This window comes from Mesoplodon bidens (assembly GCF_964165515.1).
Source record: "Mesoplodon bidens genome assembly, chromosome: 20".
Taxonomy (NCBI): Eukaryota; Metazoa; Chordata; class Mammalia; order Artiodactyla; family Ziphiidae; genus Mesoplodon; species Mesoplodon bidens.
In genome coordinates, this window is record NC_138181.1 from 35,821,048 (window position 1) to 35,841,016 (window position 19,969).

General features: G+C 38.2%; 1 protein-coding gene across 2 annotated transcripts in view; it reads left to right on the forward strand.

The window, feature by feature from the left end:
- The window catches only part of WDR17 (WD repeat domain 17), a gene marked incomplete at its 5' end in the record, with an annotated part of 75,512 nt that extends 59,013 nt beyond the window's left edge, over positions 1 to 16,499 (forward strand). The window contains 10 exons of one of the 2 annotated variants that reach the window (XM_081221027.1): positions 195 to 294; positions 1,111 to 1,250; positions 3,304 to 3,324; positions 5,185 to 5,296; positions 8,766 to 8,907; positions 9,184 to 9,286; positions 10,812 to 10,913; positions 13,516 to 13,614; positions 13,937 to 14,117; positions 16,271 to 16,499. In XM_081221027.1, the coding sequence (XP_081077153.1) occupies positions 195 to 294; positions 1,111 to 1,250; positions 3,304 to 3,324; positions 5,185 to 5,296; positions 8,766 to 8,907; positions 9,184 to 9,286; positions 10,812 to 10,913; positions 13,516 to 13,614; positions 13,937 to 14,117; positions 16,271 to 16,390 (1,120 nt within the window). In that variant the 3' untranslated portion in view covers positions 16,391 to 16,499. Of the gene's footprint in view, positions 1 to 194; positions 295 to 1,110; positions 1,251 to 3,303; positions 3,325 to 5,160; positions 5,297 to 8,765; positions 8,908 to 9,183; positions 9,287 to 10,811; positions 10,914 to 13,515; positions 13,615 to 13,936; positions 14,118 to 16,270 lie in introns of both variants that reach the window. The other variant, XM_081221028.1, reaches the window with a different exon arrangement.
- Between the last annotated feature and the right edge of the window lie 3,470 nt (positions 16,500 to 19,969).

Consider the following 19,969-nt stretch of genomic DNA (forward strand, 5'->3'; position numbering starts at 1 on the left):
GAAGCCTATCAGCTCATCTGCTAAGAAAGACTGCTTTCCTGATTTTCCCCCCAAATCAGGCTTTCTACCTAAACCAAGGATGTAAAATTAAATCTTGTTTGATCCCTTAAGCAGCTTGTTATAAAAAGGCATCAGTTCACTTTTATGATGGAGTCCTTGTGCTTATATCCAGTACGTACACTTTTTCTTCCTAGACTCCTGCAGGAAGCCTGCAGAGAGCTGGCGGAATGGTATTTTCAGGATGGCCGGGCAGTCCTAGCCGCGTGTTGCCACCTCGCCGTGGATAATATCGAGGTACATTTCAAAGTGGCTCATGTGAATGAAAAGCTCTTAAGATATGTCACGATGTTTGAGGGGGAATAACACAGTGAATTTCTATGTAAGATCTGGATTTTGCATGCTTTCCAAGCCTGAGCCATTACATACCCAGTAAACACAGATAAACTCTACAGACTATGAGATCTTTTTATTTACAAGAGACGCATTTGTAAAAACCTAACTTTAAATATTTCATCATATATGAGAAGCAGTAGTGTGGTAAAGGGAAGAATCACTGGACTTGGACTCAGAATACCTGACTTTTGAAAGCAGTTATTTTTATAAATACTTTAGTATATTCTTCACAAGTTATGTTTTTGAGGTATTTTTCATTTGAGCCTCTAAAGTAATAGGAAACCATTAGGTAAAGATGTGGGTTCTACTTTGCATGTATCCTTAGCTATGTTGGCCTTAAGGGATAATTGATAGTCATTGTACAGTACCGAGGAAGACTTTAAGAATTTACTTTTTTTCTGATAGAGAGACTGAAGGACATGTTGAGGATACTGCAGAGAGACTGTTATTAATTAATCACAAAAATGTGAGCAGAGGTTCAAAACTCTTAAATTCTGACCTTATAAAATGTGCTCTGTGTCCCTTTATCAGCTTTTCCACCTGAAAACTGTAGTTGCCCTTACATAAGTACTGTAGGCAAATGTTACACTCAGTATTTTCTAAGAATAATCGATTACAGGTTAATACAACTTTATCTGCTTTATGAGATGAAATAGTGGAATGATGATCCTACCCAGCATCTATGAAACTGAAGGAATTCTTTTCTCATTGAGCAAGCTGGCTATGGCGTACCTGATTCGCGGAAACGAGCTGGAGTTGGCAGTCTGTGTGGGCACAGTGCTTGGAGAGCTGGCAGGACCCGCAACCCACTATGCCCTCGAGCTGCTGGCGAGAAAGTGCATGATGATTCCAACGTGGTGAGCATTTCTAAAGTCAAAGAATAGTTTCAGAGTGATGGAAGCATTTTTTGAAGGTTGTAAGTTGGTCTTGATAAGGTGTGTGTTGGGAGAATATAGGAGCTCCTTTTAGATAAAGATAAGATGTGAGCACGAATTAAGAGTGAGAACCACCGTGGCAATGTAGCGAAATCTGCCGTCACTTATTCTAAAGCAGCCCAGTTGTAACGTTCAATATTTCAAACACAGAAAGCACCATGAGGCCATAAGTGTGCACTTCTTAAGATTCTCAGGACCACGCATTCCCACTTTTTAAATTCTGCATGTCTACACTCATTCTTGTCAGATCTTGAGTCTTAGTTTGCGGTTTAGAAAATAAAGTCACTTTTCTAATGGAGAGTAATAATAAAGCTTGTGTAGCCGGACACTTGGAGCAAACTTGGGCTGTGCTGTAAGAGGCAGACCCGGGAGAGTCCTGGGGGACCTGGAAGCCCAGCTCACAGCAATTCTCCCTCACGTCTCAGGGCAGACAGTCCTTCATCGTGGAGGAAGGAGATGGTGCCGTCACTCACGTGCTTGTTGAATAAAGATGCTTTTAGACCTCCGTCTTCTCTTTCCCCAGAACACGTAGAACCTTGGGAAATTTCCACATAAGCTTGTTTATGAGGACTTTCACCTCTCCCCACTCCACACTCCCTGCACACAGGCCCCCGCTCTTACGATGCAGCGATACAGACGCCACGTCGAACACCACAGATGAGAATCATCCTCATCGCTAACGCTTCCGTACCGCTCAGTGTGCGCCGTGCACCGTCGTAAGCACTTACGTGCAGCAGTTCACTCAGAACTCTGCAGTAGGTGTTGATTTGTCTCTGGTCTCCATAAATGGTCGTGCCAGGACTCAAAGCTACATCAACTGGCTCCAGTGTTTGCATTCTTAGCTACTGTCTTAGTCAGCTGGGGCTGCTGTAACAAAATGCTCCAGACTGGGTGACTGATAAACAGGAGAAATTTCTTTTTCATGGTTCTGGAGAGTGAGAAGTGCAAGATAAACTGGCAGATTCAGTGTCTGATGAGAGCTGGCTTCCTGTTTCGTAACTGGCTGCGTTTTTGCTGTGCTCACGTGGTGGAAGGGGTGAGGGAGCTCCCTGTGACCCCTTTTATCGGGGCACTAAATCCCATTCAGCGCGGGTCTTCCCTCATGACCCTATAAGCTCCCAAAGACCCCAACTCCTAATACCATCCTGCTGGGGGTTCGATGTCAACACAGGGCTTTTGGGGGACACAGACATTCAGTCTATGGCAGCTATCTCACGACACCACCTCCTCCTCCAGGCTGAGTCAGAAAAAGAGCAGTGCTTCCCGGACTCCTTTTCTGTTGGATCTGGGGGCTTCAGAGAGATTCGGGAATCTCAGAGTTATTCTAATTTTTACCCGTATGTTACAGTGATGTAAGAGCTCCCTCCCCCATCAGAATGGACTGGTGCCCCACCATCAGTCTCAGACTTAAGTGTACCTAAGGCAGACCATCCCTTGAGAGGACCCAGTTCCGTCCCTCAAGAACTATGGTAGTTGGCTCAGACCCAACCGAAAGCACGAGGTCTAACTCACACTACTTACCCACAAAGGTGACTGACTGACGCTGTGCCAGAAGTCATCATCTAATTCAAATACAATGTGATTACTTTTTTAAAAAAAAGTAAAGGTAAAAAGTAGCAAAACATGGATATTAAATTTTTTTTTTTTTTTTTTTTGGATATTAAATTTTAAAGAGGTTTCAAAATCTTCCACCTGACTCTATGTCTTATTGCTTTTAATATAAAACAAACTTCTCCTTCCTTTTAACTCCCTCCAGGAGTCCTTTCTCTATATAGCCATAGATTTGTGTACCAGAAACCAGGATAAAGTTCAAATGCTGAAATACGTGGATCTGGCTTTTTTCTGGGTGAAATCTAATCCTAATGTAATTTTATAAACCGAGAACACTTCGTGTTTTTTACAGTTACTGGTAAAAGTATGCTTTTTCTTGGTTGTCATTGCCTATTCATGGTATTCAAATTTATTTTCTTTTTAGCTTTCCATCCACTGGATACAGGTATTATCTAGTTTTATTAAAATCTTCAGTTAAAATTCACATATTATTTTATTTTTAGAATACCAACTCTTTACTAAGAAATGATCACTAACTGTTTTTGGTTTATTGCTTTGCAGAATGCCAATTCATTTCTATAGTTTAAATAAAACCTAACTACAAAGTAATGAGAACAGTTCCTATAACCTAGGTACAAAATCACTCATGATTTTATACTTTAAACCTGTGTAAAAAATGAACTGTGTGGGCTTCCCTGGTGGCGCAGTGGTTGAGAGTCTGCCTGCCAATGCAGGGGACGCGGGTTCGTGCCCCGGTCTGGGAAGATCCCACATGCCGTGGAGCGGCTGGGCCCGTGAGCCATGGCCGCTGAGCCTGCGCATCTGGAGCCTGTGCTCCACAATGGGAGAGGCCACAACAGTGAGAGGCCCGCGTACCGCAAAAAAAAAAAAAAAAAAAAAAAAAAAAAAAAAGAACTGTGGCTTTCTACAAAAAAACAATAATAACTAAGCAAATTAAAATGCCTGTTCTATAGTGAAATATAAGAGTTTGGATCATTTCACTGGTCTATATCAGTATATAGAAATATATACACACATTTTCCCCTACTGGCATACTGAATTTTTAATAAATAGTGAATTAGCCTAAAAAGTAAATAAAATTAGCTAGAATTGCTGTAAATTTCTCTGTATCAGGATATGATTCTAGGATAAGAAAGTCAGACTTTTGGCTGTAGTTCATAGAAGTTAAAGTAGAATTTTAGCACAGCGTTTTTAAAAGCAAATGATAATTTCTATATTCTCATGGACATTATTAAAAACTGCTATGAAATGTTAGTATCAGAAAACATAAAGTCATACTTTTTATCAAGAACAGATGAATTACTCTAATTTGGAACCCGTAAGAACACTCAAAGATTTACTTGCCCAATGATGACAGATAATTTGACACATACGAATTATCCCTATTCCCGTTCTTTACTCACTGTATTCTGATTAAACATCTCCCTAATATTTTCTAAAACAATTTATTCACTTGAATGACCCATTTAGATTTTACTGAAGGCTGCACAAAGAAGGTGGAGGGGGCTTTACTCAGAGTGCACAGCACAGCCGTTGTAACTTCACATTTGGAATACAAAATCATGCTGAATGTCTATCATTTTCTTGAAAATTGAATAATAATATCGTAAGCCCTTAAAAATGAGTGATTTCTCACTTATGAGGCATGAAACCAAAACCTCCTCACCTCGTGATTTTTAAAAATGATTTTATACAAAATATTTTAACGTAAAGCTGTGAAAGTCCACACATTTTTTAAATGTCTGATTTCAAAATGATCTATTCCATTGATTAAATCTTTCGAAAGCAAATCGGAAAACTGCATTTCTATCTTTGATTTCCACCTAAAGTTTAAGAAATATGCAGAATACCCATACATCTAAACCTATAATATCTAAATATCCATTAGTTTTTATGAGCTGGAAAATACAGTTGTCCATTGTTGGCAAGTGTAGCAAAAGTTGATGAGAATTAGCTTTCACAGAGTCTGCCTTATAATTCGCTCCAAAGAACACGTCTAATACTACTTAGTTTGGTTAGAGAATTATTCTATAATAACAAAATTAATTGTAAATATATAAGGGCTCAGTATTTAGGAATTTCATAATACGTTTTTTCTTCACGCCCTCTGGTTTCTGTAATCTACATTTAGAGGAGTTTGTTAACTAAATAGGAAATTAGTACTGTTTATGTAAATAGAAAAGCAAGGGAGGTGTAATGAGTCTTCTTCCTTTGAAATAGTTCTAAAGTGTTATTTTTAGGCGTTTTTTCCTCATTGACGTTTCCCCGTTTGTTCTGTGAATAGGAATTTGGCAGTTGATCTTCTCCTGATGACCCCTGATAGCGAACTACAGTTAGTAAAGCTCTGTGCTTTCTACCCGGGGTGTATCGAAGAGATAAATGATCTTCATGAGAAGGTATGCTGATGGTATTAAGTATTCTACTCTGGGGCTTCCCTGGTGGCACAGTGGTTGAAAGTCCGCCTGCCGATGCAGGGGACACGGGTTCGTGCCCCGGTCCGGGAAGATCCCACATGCCGCAGAGCGGCTGGGCCCGTGAGCCATGGCCGCTGGGCCTGTGCATCCGGAGCCTGTGCTCTGCGACGGGAGAGGCCGCGGCAGTGGGAGGCCCGCGTACCGCAAAAAAAAAAAAAAAAAAAAAAAAAGTATTCTACTCTGGAATGCAGTGCTGTGATTTCATTAGCTTTAGGTTTGGTCAAATAGTGATGCACACAGAGAAATGAATATACGATCCTGTCAGAATCCCCTCATAAAGACAACAAAAATTATAACAATGAGGAAGAACATTTATTGAGTTTCTACTGTATGTTTGGAACTGTTCTAAATTTTCACATCTATCTGTTACTTAATTCTCATGAAACCCTGAAAAGCAGGGGATACTGTTCCTAATTTATAAAGAAAGTGAACTCAGAGAAGGTAAGGAACTTTTTTTTTTTTCCCGCGGTACACGGGCCTCTCCCTGTTGGGGCCTCTCCCGTTGCGGAGCACAGGCTCCGGATTCGCCCGCTCAGCGGCCATGGCTCACGGGCCCAGCCGCTCCGCGGCATGTGGGGTCCTCCCGGACCGGGGCACGAACCCATGTCCCCTGCATCGGCAGGCGGACTCTCAACCACTGCGCCACCAGGGAAGCCCGCAAGTTTTAACTAGTTAACGGTGGGGTGAGAACTTCAACGTTTGTAACTTCACATCCCAAGCCCTTTCCACTTTGCATCTTAAGGTACATGTATGCTAACTTTAAAAATAGGCAGTTTAGGATCTTTAAAAGAATTAGTGAAGTATAATAAATTTGGCATGCTTATTCTAAAGTGCTTTTTAAAAATGCTCCATTACGAACACAAGAATTTATATACCAAGATTACATACAAAAGCAATCAAAATGTTCAACAATAGGGAGATTGTATTAATTACAGTACATGTCTATATTTCATTGCTATTAATCCATTAAATATGTCATGAAGTTCTATTTTTATTGGCATTGGTAGATGGCTATAAAACAAGTAAATAAAAAGCAGATGATAAAACTATGTACACACCATATGATTTTCATTTGGAAAATCAACTGTGTACATATTTATTTTATTTATAGCACAGTACAGTTCTTTTAAGAAAAAGACGATATAAATAAAACATTTTCTCATCTTTAACTCTCAAAATAACAGAGTTTTCTTACATGAACCTTGATTTTCCCTGCAGTGGGTAAGTGGCTCTATTCATTCAACAAGGGATACTAACTATTTTGTTAGTACAGATAGACCAAAAGTGTGTGTGGATGAGTGTGTGTGTGTGTGTGTGTATGTGACTGTGTGTGTTTATGGTATCAGGGAAAATACTTGTGAAAGGATAAATGTTGAAAGTTACCAATGGGTTGTGAGATTATAGGTGATTTTAACTTCTTTATACACTTTGCTCTGTGAATCACCTTTTAAATGAGCTGTGCTTTGCTTTATAAACATGACAAAAGTTATTTTTAAGTTGAAGTTAAAATGCACATGGAAGGAGGCAGGAGTGGATTTTTCAGTTATCCTTTAATTTACTGTGTAGTGTTTCAGTGTACACTGACGTATTCTCTGAGGCCAGAGGTGCGGTGTTAGTGCAGAGGCTCTTAAGAGAGGCTAAATCCTTGTCTGTATTTACACAACTATTAATGAGGGGACAAACACAGTATTCACCTGGTCTCTTCATCACACATCCTGAAAGGGTATAATTGGACTCTCTGGCAGACTTCATTAATAACTCTTTAGAAAGACTAGTTAGTATGTGTGTAAAGGTGTTAATAACTCTGGAGAACTTCACAAGTAAGACTAAAAATCATATATACATATATATATATATATATATATTTTTTTTTTTTTTGGCTGTGCCATGTGGCTTGCGGGATCTCAGCTCACCAACCAGGGACTGAACCCAGGCCATGGTAGTGAAAGCCCAGAATCCTAACCACTAGGCCACCAGGGAACTCCCCTAAAAATTATATTTAAATATTAAGTTATATAGATTTTAGAATTTTAAGATAGGATAAGAATTACAGGAATGATCAACCTACTTTTCTTATCATATTCTGTGTCAGAGTGAAATTTCAGTGGGAACCATTTGTCAATTCCCTCTACTCTCAGAGCATATAGCAAAGTGAAGAAACTTTTTTCTTTCTAACCAGGCACAGTTCCTAGCACATAGTAGTTGCTCAGTAAATAACTGGCATTCAGTGAATAAAGATGGGGAAACAATATGAAATGTCACATACCTGAGAGCTCTTTTAGTTTAGTTTGTTGTAAGTTTTTTGAGAGAGTCTGAGGGGTCTAAAATATTCAGTTTACTTAAATTTTAAACAACGGAAAATATGAAGCTGTGGAATAAATGCATTAATAAATTGAATAAAACCATCTTAGTAACTTACGGGGATGTAAAAAATAGTGAGAAGGAACTAGAGTGACAAACCTCAAAGGAGAGGAGACGGATGGCCTAACTGTGGATGAACCACATCCTCTGCGGTCACAGCACAAAATATTTTTTGCAGCGGAAGCTCCGTCTCAGTGGTTGCCAAAGACTAGTAGACAGCAGTAAACTATGCCTGTGTTGCTTAGAAACAAACCAACAAACTTCAACACCTAAACTGCAAATATCATGAACATGTCAGAGTTTTATCTAAAATTAATTTATAACTTAATTATAAGTTAAAGTATTGATTTAAGTTATTAAGTTACTAATTTATAACTTAATTCCTGTCTACGTTATGGAAGCAGAAAAACTTACATGAGAGAGGAGTAGGCTCTCAGTTTTAACAGAAAAAAACATTATTTGAAAAGATGGGGAGTGTTGCTTTTCATTTTACAGTAATGAAATTTCATAGGCTCAAATCTCCACTTTGTAGCATTTCAGAATGTCAAAGCTAAAAACGTTGAGAGCTTGTCCTGCTCAAAATAAAGTTGCTTTGTCTCAAGGCCAAGTGAAACTAAATCACTGTGTAGACAACACGTAAGCATGCATGCACCTTTTATGTTTTCTACATTTAATGTAGTTTTTGAGACTGGTCAGTATATTTGTTCTAAAGTAACTCATTTCAGCATTTCCTGCTCAATTACATTTGCAGGTACTAATTCTAGTATCACAATCAGGACAATTTAATTCCACCTCTTTTATTAGGTATTTGTGTGATTAAAACTACTGACTCATTAGGTAATACCCTATTTATTGTTATTAGATCTTAAAGATATTCCCATAAATGTATGCTTTTAGTACAAATTATTTCATTTACATCTGTTCTCAGCAACTTTAATAAGCAGGCATGTTGGAAACATTTCGCACTTAATACTATTGCTTTTATCCCTATGAATTTAGTAACAGTGTCATCAAACCAATTATTTTCTAGTGCAAGCTGCCCACAGTAGAAGAATGTATGCAATTAGCTGAGACAGCCCATGCCGATGGCAATATATTCGAAACTGTAAAGTATTACTTGTTAAGTCAAGAACCTGAAAAAGCCCTTCCTATTGGTATTGACTTCATCAAAGGTACGTGTTCAGTTGGTAGTATAATTTAAAATCTACTATTTTATTTGGTATTTTCATTCATATTGATAAAAAGGCGTAAAACCAAGCACTAGCTGTCCTGAATTTAAAGAGGAAAGAGATTGCTGAGTGTTTGGTATCGGGACCTGATTGTGATCTAGAAAATAAAGAAGTAGATAGCGTTGACCAGAAAAGAATCAATTACATAAATTAAAAATTGGATGAACAAGTTTTAATCCTATTATTTAGAGAATCTTTTATTTGGTTTTATTTTGCCAGAATACATCAATAGTTCAGATTGGACTTTGGATACCATTTACCCTGTTCTTGACCTACTGAGTTATGTTCGTACTGAAAAATTAGTCCTGCATACATGTACTGAGTGAGTACTTTTTCTCCAAAATGCGTAACTGAGCTTATGTAATGTTTTGGAATGGCTGTATTGTGTTTTTTTTTTAAATTAATTTATTTTTGGCTGCGTTGGGTCTTTGTTGCTGCGCAGGCTTTCTCTAGTTGGCGGCGAGCGCGGGCTACTCTTCGTTGCAGTGCACGGGCTTCTCATTGCAGTGGCTTCTCTTGTTGCGGAGCATGGGCTGTAGGTGCAGGGGCTTCAGTAGTTGTGGCATGCGGGCTCAGCAGTTGTGGCACTTGGGCTTAGTTGCTCCGCGGCATGTGGGATCTTCCCAGACCAGGGCTCAAACCCATGTCCCCTGCATTGGCAGGCGGATTCTTAACCACTGCGCCACGAGGGAAGGTCCCGGCTGTATTGTTTTTGGTGTTCAGATCAGCAAATAAGATCATCTTGGACAGATAGGTGCATGTGTAGAAAAATTACATGTTAATTTGTGTCATCCTTAAGTAAAAATACAGAGGTCAGTTTGAAACAAATAGTAAATCTTAGTGGTCCCATTTCCTAATACCTAGTGTGTTCTGTGTATGTACACACAGACACACACATACACACCTGGTTCAAATAGGGCCAATTCGGAGCTTTGGGATGGTTTTGGACCTCATGTCCTCGGTGGTCTGTCTAGTAGTCCTATCTCTTAAATCCCCATGTGTGCAAAGCACACTAGGTTGGGGAAAGAAGTGAAAGTGCTAGAAATTTAAAAATAGACACTATCCTTGAATTCAAGTATCATTTAAGGACATTGTCATCCATGTAACTAAAATCCCGAGACCACATATATTTATACTGGAGGCTTTGGGCTATTTTTGTTGCACTGCCATGTGGAAAAGATGGTGCAAAGCCTGTGAAACTTTGGCAAGCTTCCCCAGCTGGGTGTGCAGGAGGCGTTCTCCGCCGTCCCCTGCAGTCTGTACAGTATGCCAGGAATCCGTCAGTCCGACCCAGTGGATCACTCGGGGAGCAATTACATGAAGGAACAGACAAGGAAGAGAGAAAAACAAGAAGGCAGAGTTAAAAATTATTTAAAAACTTTTATTTCAAAATACAATTTATGTTATTCTGTACATGTCTGAATAGGAGTTACCTGATGAATAAAACATCTTCAAGTTTAGAAAATTTTCTAAGCATATTTTGCTATAAATATCACCCATCAAAATATAGAGCCACAAGTACAATAACTGTATATGAAAACAATGTTCTGTACCTCAAGTTATGGCCTCTTTAAAAATAAATATATTCTTGGGCTTCCCTGGTGGCGCAGTGGTTGAGAGTCCGCCTGCCGATGCAGGGGACACGGGTTCGTGCCCCGGTCCGGGAAGATCCCACATGCCGCGGAGCGGCTGGGCCCGTGAGCCATGGCCGCTGAGCCTGCGCGTCCGGAGCCTGTGCTCCGCAACGGGAGAGGCCACAACAGTGAGAGGCCCACGTACCGCAAAAAAAAAAAAAAAAAAAAAAAAAAAAAAAATATATATATATATATATATATATTCTCTTTCAGAGCTCGGAATGAATTGCTGATATTATGTGGGTACGTTGGTGCTTTGCTGGCCATCAGAAGACAGTACCAAAGCATCGTCCCGGCACTTTATGAGTACACGAGGTAAAAGCAGGTTCTCTTCTACTGTGAAATTAGAGAAGTGCCTTTCACTGAGACGGTTAGTGTCTAAGTGCATCACAGAAGCAACAAATACATTTTGCACTCATCCATTTATTTACTAAGCACGTGCTTCATAATAAAGCAGCAGTAAACAATATGAATTAGCAGTGAACTGGGGTGTAAATAATAGAAATCCTAATTCTAGCTTAAACACTGTTTCCTGGTCTTATGTCAAGACACCGAGGTAGGCATTCTTGGGCAGATTCCATCAAGGATCTGGATTCTTCCCTTCTTTCAACTCCGACAGTCTTGGCGTTCTTCCTCTTGCCTGAGTGACCCCAGGTTACCAGGTAGCTCCCAGCCCTCTGGGTATTAGGTCTACATTCGAAGCAGAAGGAGTGATAAGGGTGAAAGGATGGAGACCACGGAGGGCAGGACCCTTTGATTCAGGAAGGAAAGTCTTCCTAGAGCTGTGCACCTACAACCCACTGGCCAGGACTGTGTAACCCTACTTTCAAAAGAAGATGAAAAACTGTGTATTTTAGCTTTCCCATCTCTACAGTAGAAAAATGCAAAGCATATTGTATCCAGGTATAACCTACCTGCCAAACTCCTGTGTTTTCTAACAGCTTGCCGAACATCAGCCATTGTGCTTAAAGCTTGTCATACTCAAAAATAAAATCCAGTGCCCCTGGGGCGAGGTCTGGTGTAGCTGTGGGCCTGACCAGGGGGCAGCAGAGATTCCTGCTGTCAGGACTCTCAAGGAGAGATCTACGCAGGCAGCATGACCCCAATTCGAAAGCAACTTTTAACAATATTTAGAAAATATCTTGTAAGCACAGTAGGATGTATCACATGGAATTAATATTATTTAACGAGCTAGGTTCAGCTCTGTATGACTTTGGTCATGAAAGAGAGAAAATGGTCCCTTGAAAAAATATCACCAGTGCAAGGAAGGCATTTTATTCCTAAGGCAGGAGAGACTTGAGACAGTGCGGCTGGGTTAGAAACGTGTTAGTTCAGAGAGAGGGACTCGAGCTCCGGGACCTGCCTGTGCGCCGTCCCTCGGAGCCCACCTCTCGCCTCTGTGCGGACGGCTCACCCTTCTGCGCGCAGGCACAGCGCCTGGCTGCACGCCCTGCAGCTCGCTGACCTCGACGCGCTCAGAATTGAAGCCACCTTCCTTCTCACCTCTCTTCCTCCTGGGTTCGCTCTTTCTTCTGATGATGTCATTATGCTTCTGTCGTCCAGACTTAAATGCTCAGGATCAGGGTCAGGGGTTCTTCCTCACTGTCAGCATCCAGTTAGGCATTCTCTGGGACCCACACTTACTGTCTTCACTAACTGTCCCCTGTGGTAGCCCTTCCTCTAGTCACCCTATGCCCCCTCCCCCTCCTCCTATCACCCCTATGACGGTGGCATTAGCCTCCCTGACAGTGAGACTCGCCACTAGTGAACAGATAACATTCTAGGTCCTTAGTCTTACTTTGGAATTCCACAGAAGTCACATTCCATCCTTATCACCCACCGTGTCCTGCTACGTGTTCTCGGCTCCAGCCAAAGGGAAACACCTGTGACGCCCGGTCACACGTAAGCTCTCCTCTGATGTTTTCACAGCGCTCTGTCCACCGAGTTACCTGGGTTCCTCACTCTTGAACGGTGCTCTGTCTACAGTAGATCATCAAAAACTCCTGGGCAGACAAAGTACTACCAAGTGCAGAACTGTAGACAGGGAAACCATATGATTTAAAGAGTTTGTTTTGGAGCCAGGCTACATTCTCAATAAAAAAATTTTAAGTCAATAATTTGAGGTTGAAAAAAAACAAGCTGCCAACTGATTTGAGATAATATTACTGAAACGTTAGGGGTACGTGTGTGGGGGGAGGGTATTTACATATTTTTTCTCACCAATTCTGATCATGTCCCAGCAGAATGATGACAACCAGCAAGAGTTAACCGCAAGATATAAATTATAGAAATGCTTACTTTTAGTCTTATATCATCTTAAGGTCTTATGTTCTTTTTCTTTTTATCTCCTAAACAGCTTTTACTTTTAAATTTCAACCAACTAGCTCCTTGAGAAACACACTGAGTTTGTAACTTATGGAAACTAGGACTAGTAATTCCTTATTTACAGCCTCATAATTCACCACATTATATCTGTTTTCCAGTTTTCTATACACAGATGTGATGGATCACTGCTGTCACTGTCTCACTGCTTTTTTTTTCACACATCCCTGTCTTTAAAGAATTGAAATCAGCATTTCCATTGCTTTCTGCTCCTTGACATTCTTTTCTTACTCTTCCACTCGCTTTCTAAGAGTCATTTTTCATACGGAGACACACCGGGCCACACCGTAGCTGGCCGTGGCTGTCACCCAGCAATACTCGGCCTGTCATCCAACCGATATTTATTGAATATTTTTGACCTGCCAGGGACTTGCACGCACACACACACCCCTACATGTATATATTTACATATACACATAGATTTGTGAGCAACAGTTGTTAAATCTGAAATTTTTGCAGTTATTTAAAGTTCATTTGCTCTTTTGCTATCTTTGTCTTGGATGGCAGATGTTAATTTCTTTTTCACATATTTCAGTCAGCTATTGAAACGTCGGAAGGTGTCAGTGCCTATAAAAATTGAACAGCTTTCTGAGGAGTTGGATGCATGGAGAGCTTGCACACAATCCATCAACCGGTGAGTGAATCTGATATAAAAATTGGGATACAGAAGGCATCACTTAATATTACAGACAAACTTATTGACAGTTTGGTTGTCTCATTATTTATCTTGGCAGGATAATGAATCTTGTGTTGTTTAGCATATATTCAGTAATAATTTACAATGCTCTTTCCTGCCTTTTTTAAGTCCTTCATTTTACTATAAATTGAGTCTAAAGTTGATTTGCCATGTTTTATAAAGGAGAACTAAATAATCATCAGGGACTGTTTTTTAATCTAAACCTTAACAACCCTGGGATTCTACAAAACTAAAAATGGAATATCTGTTGAAAATATAGATCATCAGAAGAATCTCCATATACACCCCCTTCTGATTCACAAAGAATGGTTTATGCAACTTTACTGAAGAGACTAAAAGAACCACTCAGAGGAATTATTGGACCAGATTATGTGACCGGGTCAAATCTTCCGAGTCATTCTGATATTCACATCTCTTGTTTTACAGGATTAAAAATCCAGGTACAGCGTAATGTCAGGCATAAATTGTGCATGTTCATCATTTTTATTTGTTTCATTATTTTTTGACATGTGATCTTAAAATAAGCACAACCTGAATAAAAGAGACCTGTAAACCTATAAAGAGACCTGAGGCCCAGTGAGAAACTATTGCCCTTAATGCTTCCATATTTGGTGTAAATGTTTTCTCTCTCCTTGAAATAAATTCAGAGACATAGTCATGGTACTGTTATCATAAAAGCAATTCATATAATAGATATACTTAGTAACAAATGTTTTAAAATACATATAGATCATATCCTTAGGGAAATTAAATAAGAAAGACAAAGCAACAATCAACACTGTTACAAATTATTATACCTCAGTAGATTAAATTTAACTTTATAGTCTCCATTTGTATTTTATAAACACAAAGAAAGCAATTAAAAACTGTTAGACGCATAATATATCAATATCATTGATATATTATGCATATTCTTACATTGACTTACTGAACTTTGCAGCAATTAAAAATTACGGGGCTCAATCGTGAGGGATGGCTAATTCCCAAGGAATGGTCCTTCATGCCCAATGAAAGTAATGATGGTGAACGATGCCAGAGCCTCCCAGTGTGACCCAGGGGTGCCATTATCTCCAGAAAATAAGAGGAGCCTTCATCATCCCAGAGCCAGGACCGGTTGTAGGTGTCCCCAAGAAGTAAACAAAGCTGAATCCCCATGAAATGCTAATGGAGTCCAGGTGGGACTAAAAGAACGCCACCTCTTGGGCACATTCACACTTTACTAAGTGGATTCTTGTATTTCTAAGGTAACGTAGCTAATTACATTTCTAACACTGACATGCCAGGTCAATGGAGAAAGGTACATGGGGGGGGGGTAATCACTCCAATTAAATATCTTGCTGCTAATGTAAACTCTAACTGTAGCTTGACTTGACACCAGAAACAAACTAAGTCTTCAGAACACAGCAGTATATTCCAAACCACAGACAGAACACATAGTTGTATACGTGCTTATCCACTTACGTCCAGCGATAAAGAACCAAAGCAGTAAATTCAAGAACTTATGATTAAGAGCAAAAACCATTATGCAGTTTTTAGAATACACTTTCGGTGCCACTCACCGCCCTGCATGTACTTCCAGTGCTCCACACTTCCCTGTTTCTTTCTCCTCTTCAGGACTTTTTCTCCATCTGAGACAGACAGATGACCTACTCCACAGGCTAACCTCTGCACTCACACACACATTAGGAAAGGATCTACTCATTATCTTACATACACTAGGGCGCAAATGACTGATTCAGAGGGGGGCTACCCTCCTAGGATATTTCTGTTCCTGCAGAAAATCAGTGTGTTCTGCTTAAAACTAAAATTTCAAGTACCTGTGAATAGGAAGCTGCCTACTTCATGTAATGGATTTTCTAATATCTGGAAATAATTTACTAACAACAAGCTGTTATCATTTGAAATCATGATAAAAAACCTGATAACTTTAGAAGGTAATGAAGAAAGTAAGTTTTTATTCCATTTTGTGTTTGTAAAATCATGCTTTTCCTTCTAAGAGCTGGGAGATACACATTGAAAGTTTTTTTTGGATTTAATTCTTCAGAACTACCCTCGACATAATAGCCGATGTAACTAAATTATAGATATACTAGTAAATCACAGGGTTGACAGGATTTTAAATTATATATACACATATATAGCAGTGTAATTTTCATCTTCTGGAGAGCAGGTTGAATTTCTGGCTTAAATAATTTACCCAGCTGTATTGATGTAGGCTGTATGATTAAAAGAGCGAAGTATATTAAAGTCTATTATTAGGCATATGTGCCTTTATAAATGTTAACTTTGTAGTAATTAATAGGTTAGCAATATCTATTGCCACTGACAGCGCCATTGTAATGAAAGAATTCAAATTATAAAACTGAATTCTATTTTGAAAGACATCAAGGCATAATGTCAAGATATTTTAAAATGTTTCTCTATTTGGTGGCAATTCAAAGAATCTAATTTTTCTCTTCTTTTTAAATTTCCTATCAGTGTTGCTTAAATATCACCAGTGGTTTTTTATTAGCCTGAGTCTGTTTCTGGAAGTTTAAAAACATATTGCAAATTCATAATCTCATCTTCTCTTCCCTTAACTGTCACTGTGCAGGGCCCTGTATTTTTCCTTGAAGATGGGAAATCCACCATCTCCTTGAATGATGCTCTGATGTGGGCAAAGGTGAACCCGTTCTCACCTTTGGGGACTGGAATACGACTCAACCCTTTTTGACAGAAGGTTTTTCTCACACTTAATTGCTTTTTTAAAGACCTTTTTCCGGTTAGTGTTACCTTTAACCTTTGTTGTCCTAGAGCCAAAGGTCTGGAGGAGGAGGTGGGAAGTGGGGACTCACAGCTGATTTTATTCGTTAACTTCAGCAAATAAAATATTTATATAATTTCAAGGAAAAATAGGTGTCTCCTTATTTGGGAGGAAAGTAGTATTTAAATGATAAAGGACTGACAAATCTAAAAGAGCATATGAACTTTCCACAAAGCACAAAAGGTACCAGATATTCTATTGTTGAAACATGGAAACATAAAATAGTGCAACATCTAGAACAGTGCTTGAGGTGCAGTGGGCAGTCAGAGTATTTGGGTGACTGAATATCTTGAAGTGTCGAAATGTAAGGTGTGTACAACTGATCTTCAAGTTAACAAACACTGGTATTGTCCTCTATAAAATGTATAGTAAACCACTAGTTTTAGCTCATATTTAATCGAAGTTTTCAGTTATAAGTTTAATATATATCAATAAATGGGTATGCAAAGCACTTTTAAGTTTTACTTTTTTAAAGAGAAAACATTCCCAAGTTCTATAGCTGAAACTCAAATGTCTAATTATAAAGGAATAGGCTATATAAGCATGAAAAAAACTGGAAGTGAAAAACACAAAATGCAGTGAAATCTATGTGATCATTTGCATTTGATGATAATTCACTATTTTAAAAGATATTTGGTATTTATGAATATTAATTTTGATGAATGTATTTAATATTCACATAATCTCTAATCAAGTTACATTATAATATAGTTATAATAAACAATTTATTTGATGAAAATTAGTTTCAAATAAATTTCTGTAAGTAAATAGGATGTTAGTTGAAATTTGGGATATATTATGTAAATTCAGGTTTTAAAAATATTTATTAAAATAGTACATCTGTCGATATTTTTAAAAAGCCTGAGGCATGACGACAAGTATTTCAATTGTACTAGAATTCTGACTTCAAGATTTACGAAATGAATGCACACTAGGAAGAATAGTACTTTGATACTCAAGCTGTTTTACAAGATTTATAATACAGGTGTTCTGTCTAATTAGGGAGTGAGCTCATATAACTAGAATAATGGTGGTTTTTATTATCTTTAAACTTGTTGCATTTAAAATACTTTAAAATTTTTCTTAAGCTTCTTAAAACAGAAAACAATATATATTATGTACCTGTCTATCACACTGACCTACTTCTAACTCCACAAAAAAAGCATTTTAGCCTTAAATTCCATTTTATAAAGAAAATAGTTAATATTATAGAAGAGAATGTATACAACTCAGAGATGCAATGGGTAATGTAAATCATATCTGAGACTAACACACCATTGTAAAGCAATTATACTCCAATAAAGATGTAAAAAATAAATAAATAAATCGTATCTCAGAAGTACTTTTTAACCCTTAGTGATACGTGTAATTCAGATTTTATTTTTTTTTAGGTGAGGGGTATTATTAATTGGCATATATGTACTGAAATCTCCTCACTTAAAAGGTGGCAGTCTAAATCCTACTATCATTCTCTGTTTTGTTTTAAAATAGATTTAAAACCCTAATTTGTGCTTTAAATACTTCAAAGATATTAAGTTATACATATATAAACAATTGTTACATTCTTCTGTATTTTTAATGAAAGCAGGAAATAATATTTTAATGTATAAAGTATGAAAAAGATCTTACAAGTCTTTATCACATGAAGACCATTGAGGTATAACCCAATATTTGTCTAAAACCTAAATTTGATTGATTCAAATGCAATTCTATTATTCCTTGACTTCAACAATGTTCTATACCTTAATATTGACTATTAATTCTTCATAGAATGTCAGTTGACTATGTTGATCTGTATGTGTCTTAATATGAAAAACAAAAGTTTTAAAAATTTATAAAGTTAAATTTCATTGTTATGTTTAGTATGCATGAAAACCCAAACAAAGAACATGAACTTGTTTTTATTTGAAGGTGTCCATATTACTGATAATGTAGACAAATTATTTTGCAAGTTTAAGTATGCTTTTATGAAAGAAGTCTCATTAGGCAATGATTTTAATAAATACTGCAGTTAAAGCCAGGTATGACACAGTTAACTGCTAAGATGAACATCCATCTTGTCCCTAGAACCACCAGTGAGAGGACACCATCTCTCGCTGAATTCTGGGTTAAAGTCCTCAGAGGTGTGGAGGGCTGCGCCGTCCATCTGGGTTATTACCTGGCTTAGAAACCTAGAAAAATCATGGGACTGGACTGTTCAGGAGGATGATTCTCCACTTGTAAGAAACACTGACTACAATAAACCCCGGAATTAGTATGAGAGAGAGAAAAAAGAGGCTTACTAATTAATATAAACAGCTTATCACAGAAGCTTCCATTCCCGTGATAAGCATTCTGCCAGTTGACTGAAAGGTTCTGTACCTATAGGGGCTGCTGTAGCTCCTACAATAGTTCACTGCTTCCTTCTGTCAAAGATCTTTGTGAACAAAATGACCTTTTCCTTCGATTTGCCTGAAGCGTTGGCTTCTGTCGACACAACTCATCTGAAGAAGCTCTTGACGTTCCCTACTTTCACCATATCCCCGCTTCCTTCATTTCCTTAGTCACTATGAAATGAAGCTTCCAGACCCTCCTGTATTTTCAAAACTCTCCGTAGGTCCCACAGGGGTCTTAGGAACTTAACCAAGGTCAGGCCATGAGTGATTAGCTTTTTCAGGAGATTGAACACAGAGTCAAGAGAATAAACTTATTATTTGACTGTTTATCCAAATCTAATCCTTTTCTCTGGACGTTTCTCTAGCTGAGCTTCAGAAGACTTGTTTCTAAAATCCTTTCCTAAGGAACTATATATTATGGTTTAAAAATTATTTTCATAATTTTCTAAACCTTTCCCAAGAAGTCATCGATTTCATCAGGGCTCTCGATAATTTCTTTTACTAAATATTACCTATCCAGAAGGGTAAGATTAAACAAGGAAGTCTCTGGAGGTAGAAATTCTAATTAAACTCTCTAAGGCTTCAAAAGTGCAGAAAAACGAATAGAGTTTTGTTGGAAATTGACAAGCATATCATGGGATTCAGCATTAGTAATACTCATCTTGGGAGTCAAATGACACTACTAATGAGATAGCATAAAAACGTGAATAATTCCACTTGAAGAAAATTTTCCAAATATGAATTTTAAATTACCAAGAATATATGAAATATCATCAGTCTTTCAGGATATCACTGCTTTTGTTTCCCTTCAGTAAAAATATGGGGCATGGCAGCAAGCAGGAGGCATTTTTTTTAATCAAACTAAATTGTTTGCTAAACACCAAGTAAAACATGGTTTTCCTTCCCCACAACTCAGTATCAACAGGAAAGATGACTATTTTCTTTTTGATGGCTTAAGTAAAGTTATTTATGGAAGTGGGCAAGATTTTCTATGGGCCTATGTATAATAGTAATAATCGTTCAGAATAAATTTTGTTGATGAACATGACGTGTAAATAAATAAATATCAGGCGTATTAGTAGCGTGGCTCTTTTCTTTCTAGTGAGGAAAACAT